Source organism: Aotus nancymaae, unplaced genomic scaffold (assembly GCF_030222135.1).
Source record: "Aotus nancymaae isolate 86718 unplaced genomic scaffold, 86718_ANA_hifiasm-v0.15.2.pri h1tg000062l, whole genome shotgun sequence".
Classification (NCBI taxonomy): Eukaryota; Metazoa; Chordata; class Mammalia; order Primates; family Aotidae; genus Aotus; species Aotus nancymaae.
In genome coordinates, this window is record NW_026988476.1 from 28288949 (window position 1) to 28307108 (window position 18160).

Sequence of the window (18160 nt, forward strand, 5' to 3'; positions counted from 1 at the left end):
CCGCTCACTGCAACTTCCACCTTCCAGGTTCAAGTGATTCTTGGGCCTCAGCCTTCCGAGTAGCTGGAATTACAAGCATGCGCCACCATGCCCAACTAATTTTTGTACTTGTGGTAGGGACCAGGTTTCACCATTTTGGCCAGGCTGGTCTCAAACTCCTGGCCTCAAGTGATCCTCACACCTCGGCCTCCCAAAGTGCTGGGAATACAGGCATTAGCCACTGTGCTCAGCCCCAAAGTGAACTTTCTAGAACCTTAAATCTCCTAGAACTTTTCTCTGTTTTTGTTTTTTTGTTTGTTTTATAATGAAGAAAACTGAGATTCAGAAAGGTTTCAGAATTTTTTACAGGCTTTTAAGAAAATGTTCTCTCCACATGGACACAGGAAGGGGAACATTACACACTAGGACCTGTCGGGGGGCGGGGGAAGGGATAGCATTAGGAGAAATACCTAATGTAGATGACAGGTTGATGGGTACAGCACACCACCACAGCACATGTATGCCTGTGTAACAAACCTGCACTTTCTGCACATGTACCCCAGAACTTAAAGTATAATAATTAATTTAAAAAAATGTTCTCTCCTCCTCTAGATTATAAGGTCTGTGAAAGCAGGGGATGTTAGGGTTTTTGGTTTTTCCTTTTCCTACCAGTATATATATCTAACAGCTATCAACACAGAGCTTGCTTGGCTCATATTAAACCTTCATTAAATGAATGAATATGAGTTATGCAATTGTCTTAGCAAATTAGTCTTTGAAATAAGGTGCTGGTCCTCTGAAACATAGGCACAAAAAAAAAATACGGTGCTGGGAGATTTGTTATAAGGTTCTAGAAAATTCACCTTGTGGGGAGCTAAGGGATAAGATATCTAACTTTATGGTACCTCTTTTCTCAGACTGTGTACTCTCTAGGCAATCTCATTTTCTTACATAATTTTGTTAGTTTATAAAATAATTTTTGCTTAAGCCAGCTTGCGATATTTTTCTGTCACTTAAAGTTCTTGACTAACAACGCTTCTGGTTTGTATTTTGTTCACCTTATTCCAGGTGTCTTCCCTCTGGTTATTTCCCTTCCAATATTCATTATCCATAAACATCTTTATAAAACATAGGTTGTTCCTGCTGGAAACGCTTTATTGGCTTTTAGCACCTTTAGGACAAAGTCTGGGTATTTTATCACAGGCTTTAGAAGTGAACCCTGTCATGATTTGACCCATGCCCACCTTTTTATTCTCCTTTCCACTGTTCTTTCATGATATGGGACTTCTTATAGCTCCCCTGCTACTACTTAGATATTGTTCAGAAGCTGCTGTTGAACTGTCAGGTATATTACATTGAATATTGCCTTTGTGTTCCCCATTCCCTTTATTAGTATTGAATATAATACGAAAGATAAAATGCAAGTTTAAAAAACTCAGAAAATGAGTAAATGATAAACAACAGCTGAGATTTTAAAAATTGAACAGATTTCTATGTAGGAACAAAGAGGGCTCTACCTGAATTAAAGTGGGTGAGTACGGCTTACAAATGTTCTATGCATTTACCTTAGTAAGTTGTTCTGGTATTTCACATTAAAAATAATCAGGCTATTTGATATATTACAAATTTAAAATTTTTTTTTTTTTTTTTTTTTTTTTTTGAGGCGGAGTTTCGCTCTTGATACCCAGGCTGGAGTGCAATGGCGCGATCTCGGCTCACCGCAACCTCCGCCTCCTAGGTTCAGGCAATTCTCCTGCCTCAGCCTCCTGAGTAGCTGGGATTACAGGCACGCGCCACCGTGCCCAGCTAATTTTTTGTATTAGTAGAGACGGGGTTTCACCATGTTGACCAGGATGGTCTCGATCTCTTGACCTCGTGATCCACCCGCCTCGGCCTCCCAAAGTGCTGGGATTACAGGCTTGAGCCACCGCGCCCGGCCAAATTTAAAATTTTATACAAAAAAAATGTCAGGACTGGAATCGCTGCTTCCTTCGTGTTAGTGCTCCAGTCCAGACATGCCCTCAGAACTGCCACTTCTGATGTACTCCTTGCAGTGCTTAACTCCCCAGAGTGGAGCTTGCAAGGTGCTGTCTTAACACCTATCTTTCCATGATAGGGATCTGCCCACTTCAGAGGACTCCTCCTGCTGCTTTCAAACTGAGCCTCATTTTTGAGGTGGTAGGGATCGAGGAAAGGAGAAAGGGATTGTAAGAGCTGAGGAGTATGAGGACTTGTGATGGAGTTTCAGAGTTGGGGTGAGAAGGAGTGCCTATGAGGAAAGCCAGAAGAGGGGTTATAGACAGCATCATGAAGGGGAAACAAAGCTGCTTGTGTCCAAAGTAACATTATTTCACAAAAGTCCTTTGCTATTGAAAAAAATGAGTACCCCGCCCCCATACACACAAAAGGGAGGAGTGGTAGGTAATTATTAAAACTTTTTTTTTTTGGAGACATAGTCTTACTCTGTCACCCAGGCTGGAGTGCAGTGATGATTATAGCTCACTGTGGGCTCAATATCCCAGGCTCAAGCCATCCTCCCACCTTATCCTCCTGAGTAGCTGGGACTAAGACTACAGGTACGCATCACCATGCCTAACTAATTTATTAGTATTACTATTTTTTATAGAGACAAGGTTTCCCTGTGTTGCCCAGTCTGGTCTAAAACTCCTGAGTTCAAATGACCCTCCTACCTGGCCCTCCCAAAGTGCTGGGATTACAGGCAGGAGCCACTGCGCCTGACCACAGTTTTTAAGGGATTCCCATAGGGTTTCTTGAAACCTGAGAATACCTATCAATAATATGAACTTTCACATACAATACACAGTATAGGGAAACCACAAAGATCAAGTTTAGTTATACCTTTCCCCACTTTTAAATGTCAGTATTTGTGGGACCAATCTGTTATATGCTGGGAAACTATCCCAACCCACCATTTAGAACTATGTACAAGTTACATGGGTCTGAGGGGCTTATTATGTGCCTAGTGGTATCACTGTACTTATCCTCCATTGTGTTGTTTTTTGTGTATATTTTTATGTTTGCTCCTTCAGTTAGCTGTTAGCGAACATGAGATTTGGGTGGGGACACAGAGCCAAACCATATCAGTTTCCCATCCCACTAAAATGGTAGGAAGTCTATTTACTAGAATTTGTGCCATTTCCAAATGTATAATCATTTATTTTCAGATTAATATATTTGGACAAGGGATAAGGTGAATGCCAGCAAGTCATGGGCCATAACCACCTGTGTCTTTTTCTTTTTCTATTTTTTGAGACAGTCTCACTCTTTTTGCCGAGGCTGGAGTGCAGTGGCGCACTGCAACCTCTGCCTCCTGGGTTCAAGTGATTCTCTTGCCTCAGCCTCCCGAGTAGCTGAGATTACAGGTGCACAACAGCATACCCAGCTAATTTTGTATTTTCAGTAGAGTCGGGGTTTCACCATGTTGGCCGGACTAGTTTTGAACTCCTGACCTCAACGGTAATCTGCCAGCCTTGGCCTCTCAAAGTGCTGGGATTACAGGAGTGAGCCACTGCACCTGGCCCCACCTGTGTCTTAGGAACATACTTGGCTGGGTGCAGTGGCTCACGCCTGTAATCCCAGCACTTTGGGAGGCCAAGGCCAGTGGATCACAAGGTCAGGAGTTCGAGACCAGCCTAACCGACATGGTGAAACCCCATCTCTACTAAAAATACAAAAATTAGCTGGGCCTGGTGGTGCGCTCCTCTAATCCCAGCTACTTGGGAGGCTGAGGCAGGAGAATTGCTTGAACCCGGGAGGTGGAGGCTGCAGTGAGCCAATATCGCGCCATTGCACTCCAGCCTGAATGACAGAGCGAGATTCAGTCTCAAAAAAAAAGAAAGAACAAACGGACATTCTCAGCTATTCTTATTTTCTCTTTCTCTGACTCCTCTTGCATTTATATTATCATAAATCTTAGGTTTCATACTCAATGAATGTGAAACAAGAAAACTCTCTACACAATTCATTTGCACAGATATCATTTTCATTCACATGAGTGTCTAAACTAAATGCCAGTCGTCAGTAGTAAAATTATGAGTAAGCCAGGTGCAGTGGTTCTCTATCCTTCCCTCTCCTATCAGTCACTCTGCCTTTCTGTCTCTCCCTCCCTCCCTCTCTCTTACCTTCATGGGTGGACTGTTATAAAAATCCTTTTCCCTTCCAATCCATCAAACTTATTCTTGGCTGAGAAAATTTAAACATACACATCTGATCTAATTCTCTTTAGCTGTCTCAAACTTCACGTCTAGCCACAGTATCAAGTTTCAATTCTTTAGCATACTATTACAAAGTCCTTTCCTAATCCCAGCCTGCCTTTGTCAGTCTCAGGCTTATGCTGTTTGCTTTAGCTCCAGGAATGTTTACTATTTACATTTTGAAGCTGCCTAATACTACCATTGCCAGTTCATCTCAAGCAGAATCATTCATTCCCTCACTTGCTACTCTTGTATTCTTTTATTTATTTTACAACACATTGTGTTTTGTTGGCTTCTTTTACCTTTCTATACCCCCTGCCAAACTCAGAGCTGCAAAAATAGAAGGTACCATGTGTTCTCATTTTAATCCACATTGCTTTTGAGCAATCTCTGATTTGTGATAACCATCAGTAAATGTTTGAACTTAATCTGAAGACATGTGCCTAAAGTCAGAAAATTCACAATCTAGTTGTGTAGATAGATATACAACTACTTATATAGTAGGCAGTATATACTAATACTAACTAAAATCGGAAATTTTTTTAAATTATGATCATGAATGTGACTTTTATGTCCTTAACCCCTTTCCTGGCTCTCTGGCGTTTTACTGGGTACGTAGTTATTCTTTACACTTATAAATGTAATGACTAAACAAAGGGAAGAAGTCTCCTCAGCATGGTCTAGTGGACCCCTACCTCCAATTCTTATAATCCTCTCGCACTCCAAAATCCTTAGAAGATGCAACAGTCCCAGACCTTGACCAGGAGAGAAATTGCTATGAAAATGCCATGAACAGAGAAAGCAAACCGTGATAGCAATTGAGAGCCCCATACAAAAGTCATAAAGGCACATTCTTCTAACTGGAGGCATTTTCTAGCATATGCAGTTTTACTCCAAGGTGACTAGCAGCACGGCTGTTTTCAAAAATAATTATGAGGGGTGGCTTATTGTTAAGAGATAATCAATTTTAATTTTCACATAAACATCAGATAAGCTCAAAACTTTGTTTATAGCCTCATCTTTTATTTGTTTATTTTTTGTGGAAAAGAAATTTCCCCTCAGGGCATTTGTCTGTAAGTAGAATTCTTTATTCATTTATATCTTGTTTTTATACTGATAACTGTACCAAAACTTATAATTTTATGACCATAGTTTCTTATGAAACTTACTTTTAAATAAAATACACTTAAATTTTATCTATAAAAATATGTTCTTAATCATAAAGAATTTATCAAATGTTGGGTACAACCTAATTTGCAATTGATGATTGTGTTTACTTGTATTGGGGAGCAACTTTGATTTTAAATTAGTGCTTTTTTAAGGTATTGCTTTTACATATATTCAATACAGAAGTGTTACCTGACTTCTGTAGGATCATAAATACTGGAATAAGACCAGGCGCCAGCACTTTGGGAAGCTGAGGTGGGTGGATCACCTGAGGTCAGGAGTTTGAGACCAGCCTGGCCAATGTGGCAAAACCTGATCTCTACGAAAAATACAAAAATTAGCCAGGTGTGGTGGTAGGTGCCTGTAATCCCAGCTACTTAGGATCCTGAGGCAGGAGAATCGCTTGAACTCTGGAGACAGGTTGCAGTGAGCCGAGATTGTGTCATTGCACTCCAGCCTGGGCAACAGCAATATTCTGTCTTTAAAAATAAAAATACTGGAATGAAGTTTTCATCTGAAGAGAGGATATTATGATTACAGGGCACGGGCAAAGCGTAGAGCCAGTCTGGCATAAATGGTTTTGGTTTTGATTTTTTCCCCCCACACTAAAAGTTCTTAAAATTATTATATGGAGTGGTTCCTGGGCTATTGAATTACTTATTTTCTTGAGTTAACTCATTGGCAGTTAACTTTGTAAAAGCAATATTTTTAAATTCACATGGGGAAAAAACTGCCGTCTCTTGATTTGAGCATTAAGTAATAACTTTTTGCTGATATTTGACACATTTTAAAAGTTGGATTTAAATTTCTTTATATTTGGTAAAAGTATTTCAGTGTTATAAATCATTATGAATGAATGGACTAAAAGAAAAGAAGAAAAGAATGTAATAACAGATCTTACACCCTTTCTCTTAATATCCTCATGGTTTTTTATTACATATTTTAATCAACTACATGCTTATTGATCCTGGCTCTATTATCAGCTATTATTAGATAACATAATTTTAAAGTGCCTGTTGCCCTCTGGACACTGAACATGCAACGTTTATTCCTTGAGCATTGCCTTTGCTTTGAACATGGCTTTGTAAGGACAAAAATCCAGGCCAGGTGCTGTGGCTCACGCCTGTAATCCCAGCACTTTGGGAGGCCCAGGCAGGCGGATCACCTGAGGTCAGGAGTTTGAGACTAGCCTGGCCAAAGTGGTGAAACCTTATCTCTATTAAAAATACAAAAAAATTAGCCGGGCGTAGTGGCACACTCCTGTAGTCCCAGTTACTTGGGAGGCTGAGGCAGCAGAATCACTTGAACCTAGGAGACAGAGGTTGCAGTGAGCCAAGGTCATGCCATTGCACGCCAGCCTAGGCAGCAAGAGCAAAACTCCATCTCAAAAAGAAAGAAAAAAAAAAGACAAAAATCTGAGCTCTTCTTTTAGAACATAGGAGAGTAATACTCTAAGTTATGATCATTTATATGGAGGAAACATATCAGTGTTTTGTTTCTCTGTAGTATTGCTAAACTTTAAGAATTTTTAAAGGATCTAAATCAGTAATTATATATCTAGTTTCCTTCCCAAATTAATTATTTTCTTCCCTAAGAATTACTTCTCGAATTATTTTTTTATCTTATTTTTAGTTGTTGCAAAGTCAACTTCAGAGGCCATACTAGAAAGGCAAAACAGAAAACCAGGTTATTGTGAGATGAGGGGTGATGAGGTCTGGGGTAAAATAGAATGTATATGACTCACTTAAATGCATTTAAATTTCTTTAAAACATTGTACCATCTAAAGAAAATCCTTGGCCACTGTGACTTTAAAATCCTTGGTTTATATTCATCTAATAATAAAAACTATAATGTTTATATATAAATTACCTTTATATATACATATATGATATAATGAATGTGTGTATTATTGTGCTCATCTACTAGTATATTTGTGTGGGCCACATAGTATTTTAATTGGCTTAAAAAAAAGTACCAAGTAAGGTGAAAACCTAACACTCCCATTTTATTCCTGAATCTTTTCCACTTGTGTAATCTTAGTCCCTACAGTGATACTCAAAGGTAAAGTTAAAGTGGTAAATGGGGTGAAGGGTAGACATTGTTTATCTTCATAAATATGACTTAAAATCCGGCATTGTAGGATATTGAGAAAATTCAGATTTTCTAGCCTTATTAAAATTTGATCACTTTACATTGGGCTCACAAAAACAAAAGAAGTCATGTATATTTTCCAGTTCACTGTGCCATATATTTATATATTTTATCTTTTCAGCCTGAGGAAGAACTTGATCCTGAAGAGAGGGACAACTTCCTCCAGCAGCTTTATAAGTTTATGGAAGACAGAGGTATTTTCATGCTCATTATTTTATTTTATTTTTATTTATTATACTTTAAGTTGTGGGGTACATGCTCATTATTTTAAAGTAGTCATTTCTTTTACATGTTTACATTCTAAGTATATGCATTGCTTTTGTTAGTATTGCAGATACACAGTTTTGGATTTTATTTATGTATTTATTTTGAGACAAGTTCTTGCTTTGATGCTTAGGCTAGAGTGCAGTGATTTGATCCTGGCTTACTGTAGCCTTGACCTCCTGGGCTCAGTGATCCTCCTGCCTCAGCTTCTCGAGTAGCTGGGACTACAGGCACGTGCCACCATACCCAGCTAATTTTTTTTTCTAATTTTTGTAGAGATGGGTTTTGCCATATTGCCCAGGCTGGTCTCAAACTCCTGGCCTCAAGTGATCCTCTCACCTCAGCCTCCCAAAGTGCTGAGATTACAGGTGTGAACCATCATGCCTGTCTAGTTTTGGATTTTAAATAAAGCCTAGAATCAGTTACACCTGACAATAGTACACTATTTGGAATTAAACTATTAATATCTATTTTGCATAGAAACGAAAGTATTTTGATACAGTTTAGTTTTCCTTGTCACTTAAAAAACTAAAAAATATTCTTATATTTCAGACATAGAAAGTGGCCAGTCATAATGTTAATCTGCATACCCACTAATTACTCATGATGTATTTGTGGCAAATAAACTAGCCTGATCTTTGTTCTCAGCAAATTAAATATAAAGTAGACCAACCATTAGCTGAAAGGATGATATTTCTAATATAGGTAGTATAATAGAACCATTGTAAACCATCATACTCCTTGGCATTTGTTAGTCCTAGAAAATCTTAAGATAAATTGGTCCTAAACATTCTGTGTTGCCTTCAGAAATCATCCTTCAGATTACTGCTAACAGTCTTAACATTGGTGTCAAAGCAGTGAAAATGGAACCAGGGTGTAAATGTTATCTTTTCTATTGTGTTTGTTTATGCCCACACTTTTTTTTTTTTTTTTTTTTTTTGAGACAGAGTCTTGCTCCGTTACCCAAGCTGGAGTGCAGTGGCACGAACACGGCTCCCTCCAGCCTCCACTTCCTGGGCTCAAGCAGTCCTCCCACCTCAGGTTCCCAAGTAGCTGGGACCATAGGCACACACACTGACACACTCAGCTAATTTTTTCCTTTTAATTTTTGTAGAGACAGGATACTGCCATGTTGCTCAGGCTACTCTCAAACTCTTAAGCTCAAGTGATCTTCCTGCCTCGGCCTCCCAAAGTGCTGGGATTACAGGTGTGAGCCACTGCACCCAGCCCTATGCCCAAGCTTCTTGAACCAGCAACATTGTTGGCCATACCATGGAGTCCCAATGTTTACTTTAGTTTTACTCAATTCATTGGCAGTTAAAGAAGTGGCTTTATTAGTTTTAGAAGTATAACACCTAAAATCTGAAGATCCCCACAAAGCTATATAAATAACAGAGAGAATATCTTGTGTTGTCTTACATTGTTTAAGGTTAAATATGTGCTTCTAATTAATGAAATTTGGGAAATTAGAATTTGACGGCTTTGTTTTCAAATTAGTGTTTTTCATTTGAATAAACGTTTTGTTTCTACCTACTTATATTGAAAAGGTACTCCAATCAACAAACCACCTGTTTTGGGCTATAAAGATCTCAATCTTTTCAAACTCTTCAGACTGGTTTATCATCAGGGTGGATGTGACAATGTAAGTATAAAGTTGCTCTTTGAAATACATATGATGTGATAAAAAGTTAAATTATCTTATATGGCATTATATGCACATTAGATAATAAATACATTTTCTTAATGAACATAGAATATTAGGATAAAGATTATTTCCTGGCCGTGCATGGTGGCTCATGCCTGTAATACCAGCATTTTGGGAGGCTGAGGCGGGTGGATTGCTTGAGCTCAGGAGTTTGAGACCATCCTGGGCAACATGGCTAAACCCCATCTCTACAAAAAATATAAAAATTAGCCAGGTGTGGTGACACATGCCTGTAGTCCCAACTACTTGGGAAGCTGAGGTGGGAGGATCACTTGAGCCCAGGAGATGGAGGCTGCAGTGAGTCCTGATTATGCCACTGCACTCCAGCCTGGGCGACAGAGCGAGACCCTGTCTCAAAAAGGAAAAAAAAAGATTATTTCCCTTTCCAAATGTTAACATAAAAACTTAATTTTCCAGATTGATAGTGGTGCTGTATGGAAGCAAATTTATATGGACCTTGGCATTCCTATTTTGAATTCAGCTGCTTCCTACAATGTAAAAACTGCTTATAGAAAGTAAGTAGTATAGTTTATTCATCACAGAATACATATTTATAAAAAATATTTTCCATTTACTTTTTTAACAAGAATACATCTATCCAGGAACATTAAAGTTAGAGAAAGTGTATAAAAAGGTTTAGGTTAACAGATACTTGTGATTGAAAGTTACTTCAGTGCATCAAATCTGCTTTACTCCATTTCTTATGTTCTCCTGATTACCTTTCCAAAATCAGGATGCAGGTAGTGTCTGTGATTATGATACATGTTATAGAGCTATATCTTTTGGGGTGAATAGTCTTCATGTCAAAACTTATGGTAGTTATGTTCAGTTATCACAAGCTCAGACTTCGCAGGATGGCATTTTATTTTATGATCACTTTCTCTGTTTGTAATTCTATCTAAAACACCAAGAAAATAGTAACACAGAAAATAGCAACACAAAATTTATTTTTAAATTACTTGAGCTTTACCTTTTGAAAATGTATTTAGTAACATATTCAAGTTAAATGCAAAGACTGTAAGATTTATTAAATGAAATATTGTTTGTTTAGGTATCTCTATGGTTTTGAGGAGTACTGCCGTTCGGCAAATATTCAATTCAGAACTATTCATCACCATGAACCAAAAGTAAAAGAGGAAAAAAAAGACTTAGAAGAATCAATGGAAGAGGCTCTTAAATTAGATCAAGAAATGCCTTTAACAGAAGTGAAGAGTGAACCTGAGGAAAATATTGATTCAGACAGTGAAAGCGAAAGAGAAGAGATAGAATTAAAGTCTCCGAGGGTGAGTTCTTAATACTAATTTTATCTGGTTTAAGTATTATTTAAAATTTTTTATTACAGCCATTTTAGTATATACACAAAAGTAGGTTCACTACAGTGAGCCTAGTTTATTTTCCATTATTTGATGCTGCTTAACTAGCTACTTTTTTCTAAAGATATTGTACAGTTATTTCCTCTACTTGAAAACCCTTCCTTCTGTTTTCTGTTTATGTTTGATCAAGTAATTCTCATCTGTGATGAATTCCTTTTTTCAAGTCTTCTGCTAAAGTATTACCTCATTGGTCACCTTACCTGAAATTGTAACCTGTCTCCTCTCTTTGGAACTCTCAGTCCCTCTAATGTTGTGCCTATCTGTAATTTACTTATTTATTCTATTTATTGTGATTGTCTATTTTGTCTCACTCTGCACTAGAATCACACTCCACAAGGTCAGGGATTAGTATTTATTTCAATTATTGACAGATCCCAGGCATTTAGAATACTGCCTGGCACATAGTAAAGGCTTATTAAATAAATGCTGAATAAATAAATCTCCTCTTTAAAGTGCCTGTGCCCCAAACCAGATGGTATCTTGTCTTTCTCTGTAACTTTATAGCATATTGTGTAGTTCTGGTGATGTGTGAATGTACTCTGGTTCTGTCTTCCAACTCTGCTCCTTCTCTCCTTTAATATGTCAGGTCTAGTTAGGAATTGTCATCTACCATTTGGATCAGTGTCCAATGATGTTTACATAGTAGGACTTATCAAATTTTAGAAAGAGAAAGGAATGTACCACACTATCAAAGAAGTTTAATTAATATGTCTTATTTTTGGCGAAATGATATTTAATGAAAGAGAATGTGAAATTGCTTTGTTATAGTTGTTCAGAAACCAATTTTTAAAACCATTCTTTCATGTAGTAAATGGACTCTTCTAGTGAATGATAGGAAATTTCCAAATTGGTTTTTTTTTTCTTTTTTTAATTGTGGTAAGTACATATAACATAAAATTTGCCACCTTAACTCTTTTTAAGTGTACATTTCATTGGCATTAAGTACATTAACACCAGTGCGTAACTGTCACCACCGTCCAGTTCCAGAATATTTTTACCTTGCAAAACTGAAATTCTGTGTCCATCAAACAGTAACTCCTCATTCCTCCCCCAACCCCTACAACTACAATTTTACTTTCTGTATCTATGAATTTGATATTCTAGGTACCTTTATATAAGTGAAATCATACAGTGTTTGTCCTTTTGTACTGGCTTATTCATTCAGCATAATGTCTGCAAGACATTATGTTGTAGCATGTATCAGAATTTCCTTCCTTTTTAAAGGTGAATAGTATTTTATTGTATGTATTGTGGACATACTTTCTTGTTATTACCTAAAAACCTTCCTCTTCCTACATAAAATATCTGCAGTGTGCTGTCTAGTATAGATGAAGCATAAATTTAGCTTCTCCAAGATTTTTCTCCAATTTTTTACTATTTTACAAATATCCTCAGCACATATATAAACTACATATATAAACCAGGCTTCTAGGCCGGGCGCAGTGGCTCACGCCTGTAATCCCAGCACTTTGGGAGGCTGAAGTGGGTGAATCACGAGGTCAGGAGTTCGAGACCAGCCTGGCCAACATGGTGAAACCCCATCTCTACTAAAACTACAAAAAATTAGCTGGGCATGGTGGCAGGCGCCTGTAATCCCAGCTACTTGGGAGGCTGAGGCATGAGAATCACTTGAACCCGGGAGGTGGAGGTTGCAGTGAGCCAAGATCATGCCACTGCACTCCAGCCTGGGTGACAGTGCGAGACTGCATCTCAAAAAAAAGAAAAAAAAATAAGCCTTCTAAAAATGACATTTCTCACCGGTAGTCCCAGCTACTCAGGAGGCTGAGGCAGGGGAATCACTTGAACCCAGGAGGCAGAGAGTTAAGATCATACTACTGCACTCCAACCTGGGTGATAGAGCAATACTCTGTCTCAGAGAAAATGAATAAATAAATAAAAATGGTATTTCTGGGACAAAGGTATACAGACCCAAATTTCATAGCAATTGTTTTCATTCATTTACCTATAGATATTTTTAAAGCACCTGCTAGGCTGGGTGCAGTGGCTAATGCCTGTAAATCCCAGCACTTTGGGCTGCCGAGGCAGGCGGATCATGAGGTCAAGAGATCGAGACCATCCTGGCCAACTTGGTGAAACCTCATCCCTACTAAAAACACAAAAATTAGCTGGGTGTGGTGGCTCACACCTGTAGTGCCAGCTATTTGGGAGGCTGAGGCAGGAGAATTGCTTGAGCCTGGGAGGCAGAGGTTGCAGTGAGCGGAGATCATGCCACTGCACTCCAACCTGGTGACAGAGTGAGACTCTGTCTCAAAATAATAATAATAATAATAATAATAATAAAAGCACCTCCTATGTGACAGCGGTGTGGATCTAAGGAGATGGAAGTGCTGTTATAGAACTTGCATGCTAGTGCTTGGTGACAGAAATTTCTTTTCCTGCCTTTGAAGTGTAAATAGCACATAGCCAGCAATGAGGGAAAACATTTTTTACCGAGATATTAATTGTATCCTAATGCTCCCTAAGTTGCTGACTTTTTTTTTTTTAATCTGCTGTATTCCAAGAAGAGAAGAATTCTGCCAGTGTGTAGAAGTTGTCTTGAAGAAGAATCTAAGCGATAGTGAAATTGCTCACCAGTTATGGTCATTTCAGCATTCAATGGGCTAGATAGAAGCTAGTGGGGGTAAAACATGTTGCTGTTGGCCCAGGGAGCTCTCCAGATAGTCTTTCAAAGAAGCCTGCTCACTTTTCTGCCATTGATGCAATTCATTCCTTTTAAAATGTAATCCACAAATACAATGACAGTGTAAATTTTGTCTTACTATTTTGTCTTACTAAACAGAATTAGAGACCACAGAGCTTTTAAAAAAGCAAAATTCAGGGAATTGGTTTTATTATTGTTATGTTGTATCATTAACATTAGATAATTTTTAAATTGTTATTATAGTCGAGAAATAATAAAAGTGAGATAAAATGATATAAACAGAGGAGAAAATTTTTATTTCCTTTTTGTTGTTTTTGTTTTCTTTTTGCATTCAAACAGATTCTTACAGATATCTTATGTAGTATGTAGCCAAAGTAGACCTGGACATAATTAAGTAATTTATATTGGTTATTCTTTTACTTTCAAAAGGAAGAGAAATGTACAAGTGAGTTGATTGGTTTTCAGTGCCATGTTTCAAGCCAGAGTCATTGCTGTGAAGGTTAAAGGAAACGATTTTTTCCTGCTTTTTTCCCCTTTATTAGTGATAGCTATGTTAAAGCTTTTATCTCCTCTACCAGGGACGAAGGAGAATTGCTCGAGATGTAAATTCTATTAAAAAGGAAATTGAAGAAGAGAAAACAGAAGACAAATTAAAAGATAATGATACAGAAAATAAGGATGTAGATGATGACTATGAAGCTACAGAGAAAAAAGAAAATGAGCTACTACTGGGGAGAAAAAATACACCAAAGCAAAAAGAGAAGAAAATTAAAAAACAGGAGGATTCTGACAAAGACTCAGATGAAGAGGAAGAGAAAAGCCAAGAGAGGTACATTATCTTATGTTTGTTCTCCAGAAGCACCTGTCTGGGGTACAACAGTGCTTTGTTCCTGCTTAGAGATTCAGGTCTGAGGGAATGTTTTCTTATTGGGACTTCCATTCCTCTTGTCTAGTGAAGGTGAGACACATTGTGAAGATGATGTGTATCGCCTTTTGGAATTGGAGAATATACTGGTCGCACCATTTTAATAGCACTTGTGCCCTAAACAGTGGCCTCAAAGAAGGCTGCGCCACCCAGTCAAAAGAAAGGTCCTGCAGTTGACAGCAGGGAAGGGAGCTGGAGAAAAATGGAGGAAGTGGACAAGAGGAAACAGCGACAGCAAAAATTCCATTTTAAAAAAGGTACAATGTGGGAAAGCTAACAAACACATGGGTGCACAGTACTAGCAGATGTTTCTGTGTGTTAGCTTTAAGACATTTTTCTTTTTCAAGTTACTGTATTAGAGTAAGTGGCATGCACCCCTGATTCTAGTTTGGAAAATACATTCTTGCCCCACATCACACCAGTAAATTTCAGATTTTTTAATGTCCATCCTGTTTGCTGTTGAGTGAAAACTATATATATTTTTCTGTGTATTAGACAAGTATGGACTGAACTGACTTAAAATAGTCAAAGATTAAGCAGTCCAGTGAGATCAAAGTAGTCTCTGACCAAGGTATTAGCTGTTTCTGTAAGTGTTGTCAAATGGATTTACTAATTTTAGGACACTACTAAAAATGAATTTTAACTGAGCAGCAGCATAACACACTTGTAGTATCAGCTCTCTTCCATAGTTATTTTTCAATTATTATGTGATGTTAAATTTTCTAGAAATTTGAGTGGTTAAGCCAAATTTGTAAAAACTGACCTGCCATTGAGGGAATAAATATTTGGAAAAATAGGATGATTGGTGAATGGGAGAGGTAATTTGATTCAATACAAATAGGTACAGGAGCTATCACAATTATATGTGAACTAGGTTAGTGAGTAAAGAAGTTTCTGTAATGAAATATAATTAGGATTAGGAAAAGTAGGAGGAAATAATTGGAGTTGAGTATAATGATATGAGTGTATAATTTTGAATATTTGGATAAAAAAATGTAAGCAAAGGTGAACCATTTAAAAAATAGGACCTAATTATAGTTTGAAGTTTTGTGAAAAGCATCAGAATACAAAAATTGTAATATGTATATAACACATATAAAACATATAATACATCTATTTATGTAAAATGTGGTTTAAAAAGACTGTAACTGTTATGTAAATAGATATTTATTTTAGAGAAAATTTAACAGACTTGAATATGAAGAACAATATTTAAGTAGTTTTTCTCATAGTGTTTTGGAATTTACTTCATCAGTCTATTATTGGAAGGTGTCCTCTGAGAGAAAACATTCCCACTGCAAATGGGCTGTGAAAGCTTCATGTCAGGATCCCCAGGGGTCACCAAAATAATGTCCTATATTTATTATAGAGCACAAAACTACTTCTTGAGCTTGTAATGCTTGTGACACTAGAATGATCTTTGATGCAGTTCTGAGTCTTTGCAGCATTGATACACAATGTTTTATTATAAAAAATATTAAAAGTATTTTTGAACCTCCCTGTGTTAATGTTCCTTATACCTGAATCTCAATACAAAGAAAAGCTGATGGGAGACAGTAAACAAATAGAATTCAAAACAAATGTAAAGCTTTGTTCTCGTGGTGCTGTCCTGCAGTGTCAACAAGTGTCCTAATACTAAAATTTCTTTTCTTTGTTAGGGCTGGGAAACCTTTAAAATATAAATTAGTTTAAAAGACATGGTTACTAAGATAGCCCTTGTTCACTATTTTGCCCACCAAAAAAACTAGTCTTGCCAAAAACTATTCTAAATGTGGTAGTAAAGCAGATTTAAAATAATTCAGTTGCAGGAACTTACAAAATATTCTTAAATCTTTTTTTACACATAAGGTGGCACTTAAATATGAACTCTAAAGAATTTTTTCAGAGCATATTTTTCCTATTTTGTTTTGTCAAAAGTGATTTATTCGATTACAGATTATCATTAGCTGTGACTTGATTGGCTTTTGAAAAGTATGGATCTACTTTGGGTCCAGAGCACTTTTACATAATAAATTCTTTAGTAAGTAGGCCACAGAAATCTTCTCCTTCTCCTCCTTCTTCTCCTCCTCCACTGGCATGTTATTAAGGTAATACTTAGGTTGTGAATAATCTACCTGTTGGATTCTTTTAGCATATTTTATTCTCCATTAAGTTATTAGTAGCATTATCAATACTGTAACTTACTGCAGGGAAGAAACTGAAAGCAAATGTGACTCTGAAGGAGAGGAAGATGAGGAAGACATGGAACCCTGCCTAACAGGAACCAAAGTGAAAGTAAAATATGGACGAGGGAAGACTCAGAAAATTTATGAAGCCAGTATTAAAAGCACTGAAATTGATGATGGAGAAGTTTTATATTTGGTACATTACTATGGATGGAATGTCAGGTAAGCAAGAAAGTATTTTCTTACTATTGAAATTTTTTCAATGGTTAAATAGAAGATCAACTTAATGTTGTGAAGAGTGAAAGCAAATAATGGTATATATTTACAAAGCACACTTGATTCTGAATTTTCCAAGACTTTGACATTCCCACTGTTACAGGATCACACCTGTAGTTAGAACAAGTTACATTTTCTATTCATTTGTAGTGAGGGAGAACACACAGCAAGGGAAACTGTAAGGCACTTCAGTAATACGGCGTTAAATGAATCAACAAAAGCTCAATGCACCCTCTTTGGGAAAACAATAATTCACAATTCTGTGGAAACATATTTCTGAATATGAGCAGGGAGCCAGGCCTGCAGCTTCCAACTGTGCAAGTATTTGTTTTATTAATCAGAAATCAAGCATTGTAGTAATTCTTAGTCAATTAATTCATAAAAAACAAATGTTAGAACTTAGATTTGATCTTCCATTAGATGATTTGGGAGAGGGTTTAAGAAAGACAGGCAGGGCATGGCGGCTCATGCCTGTAATCCCAGCATTTGGGAGGTGGAGACGGAACAATTGCCTGAGGCCAGGAGTTCGAGACCAGCCCTGGCAACATAGTTAGAACCCCGTCACTACAAAAAATAAAAATTAAAAATTAGCCAGGCATGGTGGCATGTCCTTGTAGTCCTAGCTACCCATAAGGCTGAGGTGGGAGGATCACTTGAGCCCAGGAGTTGGAGGCTGCAATGAGCTATGATTGTGCCACTATACTCCAGCCTGGACAATAAAGTGAAACTCTGCCTCTTGAAAAAAAAAGAGAGAGATTTTGCTGTATATTGGATCCTGTCAGGAAGCTGGGGTAATTCTAATTGGTTTTCTTAATAAATCTTATCTAGAAGGAGAGACAGTTAGACCAAGGTGACATTATAATTGGTAAAGAAACAGCAATCACTCATATTAGTCAAGAAAAAAAAAGGTTGGTTATTTTTGTGGCTTAGACAATGTTTCTGTTTTTTCTGTGTTCAGATACGATTAGGAAGTGGTCTTGTTTTTGTTTTGATCCATCATGATCATAGAATGGACTTGTCTGATGTTGATGCTGTCCTAGCTATGAGTGCCAGAGCAACTCTAAGCAACACCAAGGCTCAGCTGATAGTGCCAGGCAAATTCCTTTTTTTTTTTTTAAGACGGGGTTTCACTGTATTGGTCAGGCTGGTCTCAAACTCCTGACCCCCGATCCACCCACCTCAGCCTTGCAAAGGGCTGGGATTACAGGCATGAGCCACCGAGCCCGGCTAAGCAAATTCCTAAATGTCAGGGGCTACCTTTCTTTTTCTCTTTTATGA

At 37.5% G+C, this 18160-nt stretch overlaps 1 protein-coding gene across 3 annotated transcripts in view; it reads left to right on the top strand.

The window, feature by feature from the left end:
• The window catches only part of ARID4A (AT-rich interaction domain 4A), a 69669-nt gene that overhangs the window by 32388 nt on the left and 19121 nt on the right, over window positions 1-18160 (top strand). For all 3 annotated transcript variants that reach the window (XM_012450969.3, XM_012450971.3, XM_012450970.3), the window contains exons 12-17: window positions 7634-7706; window positions 9324-9418; window positions 9899-9996; window positions 10533-10764; window positions 14095-14345; window positions 16631-16828. In XM_012450969.3, coding sequence (XP_012306392.2) covers window positions 7634-7706; window positions 9324-9418; window positions 9899-9996; window positions 10533-10764; window positions 14095-14345; window positions 16631-16828 — 947 coding nt within the window. The remainder of the gene's footprint in view (window positions 1-7633; window positions 7707-9323; window positions 9419-9898; window positions 9997-10532; window positions 10765-14094; window positions 14346-16630; window positions 16829-18160) is intronic.